This window comes from Limulus polyphemus, unplaced genomic scaffold, assembly GCF_000517525.1.
Source record: "Limulus polyphemus unplaced genomic scaffold, Limulus_polyphemus-2.1.2 Scaffold327, whole genome shotgun sequence".
NCBI classification, from domain to species: domain Eukaryota; kingdom Metazoa; phylum Arthropoda; class Merostomata; order Xiphosura; family Limulidae; genus Limulus; species Limulus polyphemus.
The window spans coordinates 222,536-238,616 of NW_013665937.1; the positions used below are offsets into that span (position 1 = coordinate 222,536).

At 34.4% G+C, this 16,081-nt stretch overlaps 1 protein-coding gene across 4 annotated transcripts in view; it reads right to left on the reverse strand.

Annotated features, from left to right (window-relative positions):
- LOC106457408 (paired box protein Pax-6-like) overlaps nucleotides 1–16,081 on the reverse strand; it is a 95,413-nt gene that overhangs the window by 26,265 nt on the left and 53,067 nt on the right. For all 4 annotated transcript variants that reach the window (XM_022383323.1, XM_022383324.1, XM_022383322.1 and 1 more), the window contains one exon: nucleotides 4,377–4,602. In XM_022383323.1, coding sequence (XP_022239031.1) covers nucleotides 4,377–4,602 — 226 coding nt within the window. The remainder of the gene's footprint in view (nucleotides 1–4,376; nucleotides 4,603–16,081) is intronic.

A 16,081-nucleotide genomic window follows, 5' to 3' on the forward strand; every position in this document is an offset into this window, starting at 1 on the left:
ACATCTCTACCTAATGTATGATGAATAACGAGTTCCATTTTTACATCTCTACCTAATGGATGATGAATAACGAGTTCTATCTCTGCATGTAATCAATGCTAAAGATAAACTAATAGTGCTGATAATTTTCAAGGTGTAATGGGATTCATATACTTATAGTACTATTGTAGATGAAGAACTAGTAGCGATCACCTTTAGGGTGTAATAGGCTTATTAAACCAATAGTACTGTTGTAGATGAAAAACTAGTAGCGTTCATCTTTAGAGTGTAATAGTCTTCGTATATCTATAATGGGATGTTTGAGATGCACAGAGGGAGTATCACCTCTTATGGAGGAACATGGCGTGCTCCGTAGGGAGTAGTTCGTCCGCTTTGGCCCCCACTTGTCACCGAACTCTCACCTGTGGTTCCAAGTAGCTGTTTGCATACGGCAACGTCCATACGTAGGCTAACTGTTTCGACTAGCGGGCTAAACGAGGTGAGGGTAGCCGACGGGGTTCAAACCCTCGGTGGCCTAGGGATATGCCAACCTATAGCTTTTGAAGACTGATTCGGAGGATTGGATGGATGAGATCAATAGTGGATCCAACGATCTAAAATTAGGAACTGCCCCAGACAACACCAGAATCACCAAGGACAACGATGGCATAAATGCAAGATGAAAAGAGCACTTCAGCCAACTGCTTAACCGTTCATCAAACTGTACTGCATTATATGCTCCAGAGACTGGTATGTGAAGATTTCAACTTATCCCCAAGCGAGGAAGAAGCTAGAAAAGCCGTCATGCAAACGAACTGTGGTAGCGTGCCTGGCAAGGATGGGATCCCTTCAGAGATGTACAAGTCACTTGGCACAGTGTCATTTGAGGCCTTCCAAGATGTTTAGACCAGTATCTGGGAAAAAGAGGAATTGCTAGCTGACTTACAAGATGCCAACACGTTGTACTATTTAAAAACAAAGGTGCAAAGGCTGACTGCAACAACTACAGAGGAATCTCGCTACTTTCCATCGCCGGAAAAAATCTTCGCTTGAAGTATCACAGAAGAAAATCTACCAGAAGCTCAATGTGGATTTCGTCCAGGTCGAAGCACTCTAGATATGATCTTCACAGCGAGACAGGTGCAAGAGAAGTGCGTAGAACAGAATACAGATCTCTACGCCGTCTTTATCGACCTTACAAAGGCTTTCGAAACAGTCAACAGCAAAATCCTATGGATTGTCCTCAGAAAACTCGGCTACCCCAGAAAGGTCACCTCCCTCAAACAGCTGTTCCACAACAACATGACTAGAGAAGTCCTTTCCAATGGAGAATATTCAGAAGTGTTGGACATCTCAAATGGAGTGAAGCAGGGTTGTGTGTTTGCACCTGTTCTGTTCAATCTTTTCTTCACTCAGGTTCTGCTCCATGCTGTGAAGAACTTGGACCTTGGTGTCTACGTGAAATATCGTCTTGATGGGTCTTTGTTTGATCTACGATGCTTCTCTGCACGGACAAAGACTCTGAAAAGACTCATCATTGAAACATTATAAGTGGATGATTGTGCCCTTATGTCATCTGCAGGAAAGTTATCTGTAGACTATCGCTGACAAGTTCTCAGGGGTGTATAAGTTATTTGGCTTGACTATCAGCCTGGGAAATACAGGAGTTCTTCAGCCAGCCACAAACACGATTCCACCACAGCCAGCCATCATAATTAAAGGAACTCGGCTAAAAAACGTGGAGAACTTCATGCACCTGAGGAGTATTATTTTCACAGATCTAACACTCGATAAAGAGATCATATCAAGAATCCAGAAAGCCAGCCAAGCCATGGGAAGACTGTGCATCAGAGCTTCGGAGAAAAAAAGACACCCAGTTGTCTACTAAACTAAAGGTATACAAAGCAGTAGTCTACACCTCACTGTTCTATGGTTGTGAAACATGGACTCTCTACTGTAGGCACGTGAAAAAGCTACACTTTATCATGGACGTTCGCTGGCAAGACAGAACCACCAGTCAGGAAGTCCTCGATATGTCAGGTAGAACTAGTATTGAGTCACTGCTGCTGAAAGCCCAATTTCAATGGACTGGCCATGTCACCCGGATGGATGAAACCAGAATCCTGAGGCAGCTCTTCTATGGAGAGTTAAAGCTGGGCAAGCGCAACTCAAGACGCCCAAAAAAATGCTATAAAGACACTCTGAAGTGCAACCTCAAGTGGTGCGAAAATCAGCTTAGCCAGTTTGACGACTTAATCAAGGATAGATCCATTTGGTGTTTATTTACCAACAAAGCCGTCGCAAAACTGATGGACGAGCTTCATCAGTACTTCAGATTTTATGTCTTATAAATTATTAGTTCTCATTTTTAAAGGGTCTTTCAACCCTTGTTTATCAATATCTTAGCTTAATCTACCAATCATTTTTTGGATTGTTTAAAAATTGTTTTTACATTAGTTTTTCGAGCTTTATTTACCTAGTATGTTTTATCTTTATCGGTTATTACTTATTTTTCAGGGTTTGCCAACTTAATATAACAGTTTAATGATTTAAAGAGAAACTTAATCTACCAGTCTTTAAGTTATAAAATGTTAGTAAAGACTATTTTGGTTGTAACGGACTTAATCTACCAGTGTTTTTAGTTTTTGTGTTTTAAACTATCACTGTACCCTTTGTTTGAGTTTAGCGTATTTTAGATTTTTGGGATTTTAAAACTTTTATTGTAGATTTTGTCTCGATGTACCAAGTTTGTATAATTGTTGAAGATGTTTCTATGATTGATAATTTACAGTTTTTTAATATTTTTGTAATTTTTCTTTGTTTGTGAATTCATTGTAATGTCCTTTTGTTGATTAAGTATAACTACGTTAGCCAAGTGATTTTCTAGATTATCTTAGCCATCGACACCCGTACCCAAACTGCGACACAGGAAGATTTCCAGCATGCGAAGGAGATAAAAAAAACGATTTCTTTTTCGGGATTAATTCAACTAAAACACCTTATAATTACGTAAAGTTCAGTAAGTTTATTCCAATGTGTTCCTAACTTTACCCGTTAAAAGCTATCTTCAGCTTTATTACAGAGCGTCTAACACTGTTTACATCCACGCACACTTTTCAAAGCTTTTGTTATCGTGATGTATAACCAGTTAAAGACTCTTCAGGTGGAATAAAAAAATAATAATAATGAACTAGTAACGAGATGAGCTAACTTTGGAGCTATGTAAACAATAGTATTAAGTCAAGCCACGTACGCTCATTGTATTCCGAAACAACACATCAAGTGCATATGAATAAGATCAAAGACACGTGAACACGTAGAAACACAGTCGACTGCATGAGCTTCGAAATTAGGATGAATTACACGCAACCATTTCTAATTGGATGGCATGTTATACTTCAGAAGCGGACTCTGTACAAGATACTACACAAGTAAACGTAACTTAGGAACCAAGCTTTGTTTGCTGGAAGTTTTTAATGAGTTACTAAGTTAAGATACTAATACTGGTTATTCTATAGCAAGAGTTAGTTTATCAGGATTTAACTCAGTCATAAGTACATCAAAATTCTTGTTTTATTTTTCATAGAAGCCCTCATTTTCAACACCCGTGATATAATACTAGCTTTCAGAAAGACATTTAACTAATAATTCGTAAATCAAGCGCATACTGTGGAAGATACGGTTTTGATAGAAGCTGCAATATGACTGACGATAAAAATTTAAAACAATTGCTCTTTTATTCAGATATCTAACAAATAAACAACGCTTAATAAGGAGAAAATATTATTAAAAGAAATCGGGAATGATAAGGCATTAGATTTTTTCCAAAATATTTTCGAAATTCGGAATGATCAGGCATTAGATTTTTTCCAACATATTTTTGAAATTCAGAAAGATTGGGCATTAGATTTTTTCCAACATATTTTTGAAATTCAGAAAGATCAGGCATTCGATTTTTTCCAACATATTTTTGAAATTCAGAAAGATCAGGCATTAGATTTTTTCAACATATTTTCGAAATTCAGAAAGATTGGGCATTAGATTTTTTCCAACATATTTTTGAAATTCAGAAAGATCAGGCATTAGATTTTTTCCAACATACTTTCGTATAGTTTCTTCATAAAGATGAATGAAGATCCAGGAACACTAGTAGAAAAAGCCAACTAAAGACGTTACGTACAGTTGAGCCGGTGGTGTTTCAAGTAGGGCTAAACATTTATCTTATTAACTTTCCAGTACTTTTCATCGTATTTAAAATAACGTACACGATATGTGAAACAAAACCGCCCAGATGTAATTTGCTTCGAAATTATTCGTGTATGGATAATGTATTGGTATTTTTTGTTCAGATAAACATAAAAAATAATATTTATATAAGAAAATTATAACATTTTTACCCTTTTTCTGGACTTGGCCATTGTCACTGTGGTGTCCTGATGCAGTGATTGGAGGAGGAATACAAGCGGGTGTTATCCCACCAAACGTTGCACTACCAGGGTACCATGGGTTTGGGCGAGGCCAAGCTTGTCCATTGAGCAGGCGCAATTTATCGTAAACAGTATCTTGCGCTTGTTGTTCCTTTTTAGCCGCAAGATTTCGTAAAACTCGATTAATCGACGAAACCTGTAGTGGGAGAATAACAATTTTCAAGTGAATGTTATTAATTATCTAATATTAATTGCTGATCAAAGTAATCTACCTACATAGTTTGTCTACTTGTTTTGAATTTCGCGCAAGACTAGCTGCCTTTCTCTAGTGTTACACTGCTAAATTAGGGACGGCTAGCGCAGATAGCCCTCGTGTAGCTTTGAGCGAAATTCAAAACAAACAAACAAACTCTACGGCAAATAAACTAGAACTTTGAAAGACAGTCTGACAAACGAAATATAGATATATATGAAAGGTAAAGTCACATGTCATTATAAATCATCTACAGCTATGTCAGTTTCACAGTAAATACAATGAAAGATGATTACTCTGTACAAGCTGATGTTTTCAGTAAAACAGTGTAAAATTGGTGATATAACAGATTTACGTGATCAGATACCTACCTCTAAAACGGTTAGATTATTCTGCTAAGTTTTATACATCCAGATTAAATCATTTACTGAATGTGTCTAAAACTCTTTATCCAGCAATCTTGGCGTTGCCAGAAGCTGGTGTCACACAGAAAGCAATGGATGATGTGATGACACAGATTAAGTCTTCTTTCTTTTATGGGAACATAGAATATTTGAGTTGCCAGCTAGTGAATCGCAGCTAGATGGCTCCCTAAAGTACTTAATGATCGACACATTATTTCACACCAACTTAAACAAACTCATAATGTAGTAGACTGGTAAAAAGAAAAGAAATAGAGATAGAAATTAAATAGAAAAAAAAACACAATACGAGGACTGAAAAAGCAGAGAGGACACAGTTAAATAGGAATAAATATCTTTTAAACTAAGGCTCCTTTAATGATTAGTGGTAATGTAACACAAAATAGAAAAATCTAATTATTTATCACATGAAACTAATTGATACACACTTCGATAAAGCTGATATTTCTACATTAAATCCCTGTTTTTGTCATGTTAGCTTTCATGGTTTTATTTCTACTCAGAATCCATCCTGTCATCGTGATATGTTTTCATTAATTTTTTCCTCCAGTGGCACAACAGTATCTATGTCTGTGGACAGTGCTAGAAGCCGGGTTTCGATACCCGTGGTGGGTAGAGCACAGATAGTCCTTTGTGTAGCTTTGTGCTTAACTACAACCAATTACAATTACAATCACAATTTTTATATAAAGCAAGCACCCTTAAATTATTAACATACGAGTTAAGTAACTTGGTTTAAAAATAACAATGCATATCTAATCATGTTTGTCATTGTAAATCGTAACAGCAGTATCATGCACGATTAACAAAAAGAACAACAATTATACACCGTACTTCAGCTCTCAAGGGTTTTATACAGAAGAACCTTATTGTTAGTAAAGTGTTATTTCTTTGCTTTTCAAATATAATGGTTTTCAAAACAACCTTTTAAATTTTACAGTAATGTATGTGCGAGAGTGTACGAAATATATTTTTAATGTAATAGTTCCAATATCTACATTTATGTAAGATATTTTATTGCATAGATATAATAGTTCTATCACCTACACGTGGGTTACACACTTTATTGGATAGATAGAATAGTTCCAAAACCTACAAATTGGTAAGACACTATCAGATAGACGTAATAGTTCCAGCATCTACATTTTAGTTTGATACTTTATTGGAATGATGTAATAGTTCAAACACCTGCAAAGGTGTAAAACACTATATGATAGATATAATACTTCCAACACCTAAAAGTAAGAGATTTTATAAGATAGTTCCAACAGCTACATTTGAGTAAAAAGTAAAAACCTTAATCGGAAAAACGTAATAGTTCGAAAAATTACAAGTGGGTAAGACACTATCGGATAGATATTATAATAACACAATACCTACGAGTGGGTAAAACACTATTTGATAGATGTAATAGTTCCAAAACCTCTATTTGAGTAAGAAATTATATCGAATAAATCAAAGAGTTTCAACACCTTCAAGTGGGTAAAACAATTTCTCGGATAGATTTAATAATCTCAGCTACCAAAAGTGGCTAAAACTCTTTTTTGGATTGATATAATAGTTCCAACATTTACATTTGAGTACGAAATTTTTATCAGATAGATGTAATAGTTCTGACACATGTAGGTAGATAAGGCACTAGCCAATAGATTTAATTAATTCAGCGCTTGCGTTTCAGTGTAACACATTATCGAATAACTTGAATAGTTCCAATACCTACTAGTGGGAGCTTTGTTGGAAAGATGTAGTAGTTTTCACCTTTACGTTTCAATAAGGCATTTTGTCAGAAATATGAAATAGTTTCAACACCTACAAGTGTGTAAGATACTATGGGACACACATAGTAGTTCCAACACCTACATTTGTATATGACACTTTACAGGATAAATGTAATAGTTTTAGCATTTACAAGTGGGTAAGATACTATAGGATAGATATAAGAGTTTAAACACCTACATTTTATACGACACTTTATCATATAAGATGTAATAGTTCCAATACCTACAATGTCGGTATGAAAGTATCGGATGCATGTAATACTTCTATGGAGTATGTGTGTGAGGCATTATTGGATAGATATAATAGTTCGAACACGTACATTTCACAAAGATTATTTATCGGAGAAATTTTCTAGTTTCAACACCTATAAGTGGTTAAGAAATTATCAGGTAGATGTAATTGCTCCAACATGTACAAGTGGGTAGGACACTTTATCGGATAGATGTACTAGTTTCAACATCAGTTTTGAGTAAGACACTTTGTCGAATAAATGTAATAATTCTGATACCTACATGTGGTTAAGAAACTTTATCTGATATATTAATACTAGAAATAAACTACCTTATAACATCAAAATTTTTTTATTTAATTAGACACTCAACGTTTTGCTTTACAGCTTCTTCAGGAGCATTCACTAAAACACAAACCGAAACTGACAGTACAGCTTGATTTCAACACCTACAACTGAGTGAGAGGAGACACTATCAGATAGATGTTGTAGTTCGAACACCTACATTTAATAAGACACTTTATTGGATAAACGTAATAGTTCCAACACCTACATTTGAGTAAAACATATTATTGGATAAATGAAATGGCTCAAATACCTATAAAAAAAGAAATTCACTTTTTCGTTTGAACGCAATAATTCCAAAATATACAATTGAGTAAGCCACCATTGGGTAGATGTACTTGTTTCAACATCTACAAGTGATTGACACATTATCTGTTAAATGTTATAGTTCCAAAACCTACAAATTGATAAGACACTATCAAATGGGTGTAATACTTCAACATTTATATTTGAATAAGAAATTCTATCGAATAAATGTAAAAAGTGGGTAATTTTTAAGATAGACGTAATAGTTCCAACACCTACAAGTAGCTAAGACACTTTATCGAATAGATACAAATGTTCCAACAGATACAGTTGGGTTAGAAACAATATCGGACGGATGTAATAGTTCTAACAGCTAAAAATGTCTAATACACAATCATATAGATATAATACTTCAAACACCTACATTTTATTATAAGATTTTATCGAATAAACGTAGTAAGCTCAACAACTACATGTGAATAAGACGCTATCCGAATGAGCTAATAGTCCCAACACCTACATTTGAGTAAAACACTTTATCAGATAGATATAATAGTTTCAACATTCTAGTATGGAACCTTATCAGATAGAAAAAAAAATATTTCCAACACCTACAAGTGGATAAGACACTATAAAATAGATGTAACAGTTCGAACACCTGTATTTGAATAAGTTGGGTAAGATACTTTAAATGGTAGATGGAATACTTCAAACACGTAAAGTTGGATAAGACACCGTCGTATAGACGTAATAATTCCAACAAGTACTTTTTGAAGATACTTTATAGAATAGATGTATGAAGTTCTAACACCTGCAAGTGGATAAGATACTGTCGGATAGATGTAATAGTTCCAACTCAAACTCTCTTTAGATAGATCTATACAAGCTAGAACTCGGCTGCATTAAAAACGATTAGTTTATTCTGCGCTAATGTTTATAGAATCAGTTACACTTCACAACTATTGTGTTGGTTATAATGACGAACTGCTTCTCCAGTATACAGGGTTACATATTTTGTCTCCTTCTTTACTCAAAAGGGCGTGAAAAACACACTGATATCTACTGATATCAAGGGAAATTACTAGGCGAAGCGGCCAAACACAGACCTCTAGCGGCAGGGCTTTCAATTCGAAAACCCTACTACAAGGTAATGTCGGTGTCGTCAGATAGCTTATGATGTATAATATCTCTAAAGTTTATTGTCCACCTCCCCTTTAGTAGAGCTATCAAGCTTACTCCTCCTTTCCCCCCTCTTTTAGTCAAGCATTGCTTTCAGTTGCCTCTTTCACGTGTTTTCACTACAGTTGCATTTTAAATTCTTTACAAAACGATTAAGTTATTCCAGAACCCGTATCTACAGGCGCCGTTTTAAACCACTTTTTCATGCCATTCAATGGCGCATACAAATCTGCATATTTTGAAGTAAACATACCTGCTTCAGTGACTTTAACAAAACAACTGTGGAGGAATCTTATTTCTGAAAGAACATTATTATTTGTTGTTTCCTAAATTGAATAAGCAAGATCAGCCACGCATACAAGTTTTCTTCTATACAATAAATATGCGAAGAAGAACTAACCACAAACATTTACCGGATCCCACATTTTCTTTCATGTCCACTCTGGAATCTGGGTTGAAGAATCAGAAGTCCTTGATTAAGCAAACCATGCCTCTCAGCGCCACGGGAGGCCATGTTTGAAGCTAGCCGACACTTTCTATAGTCTAGACTTCACTGTGTGTCACTTGTAAAGTTTATTCAAGAAGGATTAAGTCTAAACATATGCACGTGGTTGTTAAAGTTATGTTATTGTTTGATAAGTGGTGTTCACTTCTTTTCAATGGCAACAGAGATTGCGATCAAAGGAAAGTAAAGGTAGAGGTTGAGTGGTTTTCAATGAATAAAATACAGAATGCCGATTAATATCTTATGTAACCAAGAAGGAAAGAAATAGTTTCTTTTATGGAACAGTAAAGGAATTTCTACTCACGAGGACTAAACCAAAGAGATGTGTGGTCTTTTCGGTCACTCTTGGCGTGAAAAATCCATTTACAGTTCAAATCATAGTTCCATCATTTTGTCAAGAAAGTAAAATTACTCATACGTAGGTATTTGTATTGAAATAAACTTACGAGCTTAGCCATAAAGTTTTTTAAGAAAGTAAATTCCATTTTTGTGTTAATTCTCTGTTAAGAAACGAACTAGTAACCATCTCTTCTCACCTATCCTAAATGACGATAACCGATAATCCTGAGTTTCATCGTCTCTTCTATTCATGTATATCTTTGTCTAAATGTCTTGGATAATTGTTTGCGAATATACAGACGATTACCACATGTTATATTCTTCAGCACGAGCACAAGAAGACCCCAAAATACTCCTTGCCCAAGCATTTGGAATTGGTGGGATTTGTTAGGCCACTTTTATCATTTCCATGCATAAGTTAGGGTACAAATCACGTGAGATGGACCAGAGTCTTCTTTCGTCCATGTGAACATTATAGGGAGCCGCACGTGTTTCACGCTCCGCGAGAAATTGATATCAATTGTTCCTTCTCTTGGCTCGGAGGACAAACTAGCAATATTGAATCTTTCTACGAGGCTGTAATTTAGTTCCACTGATAACTAACTGCTGTGTATTGTATAGGATAAGAATATGCGTGGGTTCATTCACTGTTCTTAAAAATGTATTGTATACGGTTAAAATATTACTGAGTCCTAACAGCTTTTATTCAAATTAACTCTGACAATTCATTGTTCATTGTATTAGTGATCACAAGTTAAACAGTTAATAGTTACTAACTCAGTTTCTATTAAACGAATCGTCTTTTTGTTCGATGCTACAATATCATAGTTTAAGTTGCATAGTAGATTACAAAAAGTACGATTTTCAGAACTGGTCTTGCCTATCTCAAAAAGTTGCGGAAGTAGAACCTTTAGTTTTCTTATTACACATTAAAACTAGAAACAGAAAAGAGTGAAAAATAAGTTCTGATCAAAGTAAGTAATCACATAGATCGGATCCTAAAATCAACCTAATAATAATATAACGTAGCTTATTTGTTTAACTAGAAGTATGCCAAAAGAACAATGTAAAATATACCGTAATATTCTCGTCATAGATGAGTAGTTGTTGAATATAGAACAAGCTATATAGAGTTTAGTCTTCGGAAAATCTAACAACGATATCAAGATTTGCAAAAAACGCACTTCGGTTCATAATGATTCAAAATCTGTTAATCATGTGAACGCTGAATTAAGTCTTTTACAATACCCTCGCCTTCATCGTTCCATTCTTTTTTATGTTTAGTGCAGTTTGCTGATGAGGAAGCCAAAAGAAGGAAATATTTTAGTTAAAATAGGTTAAAGACGAATAAATTGCACGTTACTTCTCACAATTGCCTTTTTCTTTGTTTTGCTTGCCCTTTTCTCTAATCATTATTCCTATAGTTATAAACCATATATCATTTTATTTATTCAACTTACAACGTGTCAACCATACTACTCAGTTGTTCATGAAATTCTAATTTAATGAATCGTTATGAATTCGCTGATTATATCAACAAATTTGTTACAAACGAATTCAATTATTATTTCCCCGAAAAGGGGACAAAAGTTGCCTGGAGGAGTCACCTGTTTTAACCACTCGCATAAGTATACAGTAGAGTGTTATCTGTCAGTCAGTCAGTCAGTATACACTAAAATGACACGCATAATAGACGCTTTACGTTGCAGTTTGTATTCTCGTGACGTCAGTAAAACGTGCGCATTCCATGAATCACGAGAAGAATTATGCACTCTGTGGGCTACAACACAACATGACATATGAACTTCAAAAGCAAGAAATAAAAATATTTGTTGCTCTTAATTTTGGTTTTATTTACTTTTGAGACAGAACACTTTCGGGGACCTTGGTGAAGTACATCTAGTAATTATATAATAGGTTATCAATGCTGTATGTTTATAGTTATGTAATAGGTTATTAGTACTGTATGTTTATAGTTATGTAATAGGTTATTAGTACTGCATGTTTATAGTTATGTAATAGGTTATTAGTACTGTATATTTATAGTTATGTAATAGGTTATTAGTACTGCATGTTTATAGTTGTATAATAGGTTATTAGTACTGTATGTTTATAGTTATGTAATAGGTTATTAGTGCTATATGTTTATAGTTATGTAATAGGTTATTAGTACTGCATGTTTGTAGTTATGTAATACATTATTAGTACTGTATGTTTACAGTTATATAATAGGTTATCAGTACTGTATGTTTATAGTTATGTAATAGGTTATTAGTACTGCATGTTTATAGTTATATAATAGGTTATCAGCACTGTATGTTTATCGTTATATAATAGGTTATCAGTACAATATGCTAATAGTTATATAATAGGTTATCAGTTCTGTATGTTTATAGTTATATAATAAGTTATCAGTTCTGTATGTTTATAGTTATATAATAAGTTATCACTGTCGATGTTTATAGTTATGCAATAGGTTATCATGCCGTATGAGTTATGTATTACGTAATAAATACCCTATTTTGTAATTGTGCAATAAGTTATTAATACCGTATATTTATAGTTATGTAATAGGATATCAATGCCCTATATTTATAGTAATCTAACAGATTATCAATGTCGTATGTTTATATTTATCTAATAGGTTATCATTACCCAATATTTTAAAATCGCGTCCCACGAAAAGTAGGATATTTTACTAAAACATCTGTCAGAAAACAAAATTATGAAACATATAATCAAAACATCGCATAAATCGCAATATTGATTATTAATAAACAGTGTAGTTACATTAGTTGAGCTGAATTCAACATAACTTTCAGATTTTCAATCGAATACCAGGAAGCATGGAAACAGTAGTAACTGGCAGAGTATGTGACGAACACAAAAAAAAACGAAAGAAAGAAACATGCCATATTTGCTATGTTTGTCGTCTTTGTGATCCATTACCCACATGCACTGTACCTACGATGCATATTAACTACCACAGAAAGCGTAAAAGTACTCAGTTGTTTAAAAAAAGGCGCGGCCATATCAGGGCCGAGTTTTTCGCGGTACCCGGGTCTTAATAATTATCTAATAGGTTATCAATGTGGTATGTTTACGGTTATCTAATAAGTTATAAGTTCCCTATATTTATCAGTCAGTTTTTCTGACAATAGTTTCCGTTTTAATAACTTAGCTACAAACTCAGACGAAATTAAAATATTGTTACATTTATGACCAAAGCTTAGATGTCATAAAAAAAAACATGAACGTTTTGTGCATCTACTGGCGAAACAAGTTCTGGAAATAATTCCAAGTGTATCAAAAATTATATTGAAAGCAGCACAGGTTTTGCTGACATTATATTTAAGCAATGAAAGGTCAAAGGTTACGTTAGAGAATTCCCAAGCTTGAGCCGCTCACAAACTTTTGTGACGAAGCAGGAACACCAGTTTTCATGAGAAATAGTTCAGTAACTTCCATTTATTGAATTAATTGTGGTCTGGTAAAAATGATTAACAAGATAAAAAAAATAAGTTATTATAATTAACCAACTAAATATATACACTAGATTTTTCCGATAGCCGACCGCTGACTCAGGGGTAATTCTGAGGACTTATAAATTTGAAAATCAGGTTTCGATACCCGCGGTGGGCAGAGTACAGATAGCCCATTTTGTGCTTAACAACAAACAAGAAATTCCCTATAATATTAAAACAAACCTTGCCATCTATCAGCGATATGCTGATTTTCGTGAATTAAGTACATAACTTCTCTGATTATTTTTGAACGATTATTAAAAGCAACATTTAATGTTAACGATAAAATACCGGAAAAACAAAACAGTTCAACAGATGTTGAAATTTACATGTATACATATAACATCATATAAAAGAAATGATTCACATTTTTTAGCCTGTGAGGCGTTATTTCTATAGTTCGCTACCTTTTCATTCATTTCACGACAACAATAACCGTTTTAGACAACGTTAAGTGGTGGTTAAAATTACCTTATTACCACTTAGCCTTTAAAAACTGGGGTGTCCTCTCTATTTACCGCCACAGACTAGCTTATTGTGTGACGAGCAAGCTAGTGATACCCTTCACTTAAGAACGTAAGGAGGAAGCCAGCATTATCTGTATATACATTCTCACTACTACTGGAAGGGCCTCTTTTCATCAATACATCGATCCCTACAACAGTCTATGGCAATTATTTGTCACAGAAATACATGTTCTCTCTGCACCCCTAAGCGGCTGGTTTACCTAGTTGAATGTTTAAAATAATAGTAACAATTAATGAACCACATGATAAGTTATTTATTTCAATCGTCATCGCTTCATAGATGACATACGAGAGAATGAATTCGGATTTCAATACATTATGCATCATTCAAAAATATACTTACTTCTAAAAGTGTTACTATCGTTTAACCTCCACGTGAATTAAATTGATAACTATCTTACGCGTGCCTTTTGTCGTTTAGTAAAAGTTAGGGCCGGGCTGCGTATCGCAACGTCCGAGGTTCGAGCCCGTGATATATGGGCCCGTTATAAGTAAAATTCAATTACGCTATTTGGTTAAAGGTAAGAGTAGCTGTGTGAGCGGTGAGTTCTATTCACTATTTGATATTCCTCTGGTTGGCAGTTTCAAATTAGAGACGACTATTCCTGAACCTCTGCATTATTGCATAATGTGTTGAACAAATCGAAAATACCAAATACTAGTAAAAGGTAATGCAACAAAATAATGGAATGATACAGACAACACCACTCAATAGCCTCCAATGGATGAACAGTAACTTTACTGACTTACAGCGCTAAAATCCTGGTTCGATTTCTTGCGGTGGACAGAGCGCAGATAGCCCATTGCGTAGCTTTTTGCTACAAAGAAACCACCACTCAACTGAGAAAAATTCATATTAATAAAACTTATTTAAAATTCTAACGACCAAATCACATTTTATTGGACAAACATTGGTCAGAAGTTTGAAAACAAAATTGATAGCACATCTTTACGTTTTGATATTACTTATATTTGTACATTCTTCAAAAAACATGGCTTAAAACTAAAATCTAAATAACACAAAGTCACAGAAGAAAAACAAAGGTTTTTAGAAAGAAAAACTATTCCTCTAACAATCTAAAAGTATTTCGCGTGAAAATAGTATTACAGGGAAAATGTATTGTGAAAATAACAGCATCATGCCGTGTTCCAGAGAGCAGATATTGTGATAATAACAAAGCATTGTGCCGCGTTCAAAGGAACAGATATTTTGGTGATAACATAGCATTATGCCGTGTTCCAGAGAGCAAATATTGTGATAATAACATAGCACTGTGTCGTGTTCAAAGCAACAGATATTTGGGTGATAACATAGCATCATGCCGTGTTCCAGAGAGCAGATATTGTGATAATAACAAAGCATTGTGCCGTGGTCAAAGGAACAGATATTTTGGTGATAACATAGCATTATGCCGTGTTCCAGAGAGCAAATATTGTGATAATAACAAAGCATTGTGCCGTGGTCAAAGGAACAGATATTTTGGTGATAACATAGCATTATGCCGTGTTCCAGAGAGCAAATATTGTGATAATAACATAGCATTGTCCCGCGTTCAAAGCAACAGATATTTTGGTGATAACATAGCATTATGCCGTGTTCCAGAGAGCAAATATTGTGATAATAACATGGCATTGTGCCGCGTTCAAAGGAACAGATATTTTGGTGATAACATAGCATTATGCCGTGTTCCAGAGAGCAAATATTGTGATAATAACATAGCATTGTGTCGTGTTCAAAGAAACAGATATTTGGGTGATAACATAGCATTATGCCGTGTTCAAGGGAACAGATATTGTGATAATAACAAAACGGTTGGTATATTGCCGTTGCTGGGTGACATGTAGAACTGATTGAATAAAGGAAATCAAACTATTTTATCTCATACGTAATCTTTGATGTGGAAAACTACTCGGATCACTAAAATATAGTTTCAAAGAAAAAAAAAGAAAGAAATATCTTAACTAATTTGAAAATGAGAGACAGAAATATTAAACTTTTTAACTAATGACAGGATGGAGACATTAATGAAAAATAGATAAAATTATACCGATTTCAAATTCTCATAAAAACAACAGAATTTCACCATAAGGTTGATAAAACTACGAAATATATTGAAGATCGATGGCCAAACAATACATACGTACATAAGAAGGGGGATTAATATAATAGTGCTTACCTAATTAGACATCATTGGCCAAACAATACACACGTACATAAGAAGGGGGATTAATATAATAGTGCTTACCTAATTAGACATCAATGGCCAAACAATACATACGTACATAAGAAGGGGGATTAATATAATAGTGCTTACCTAATTAGACAT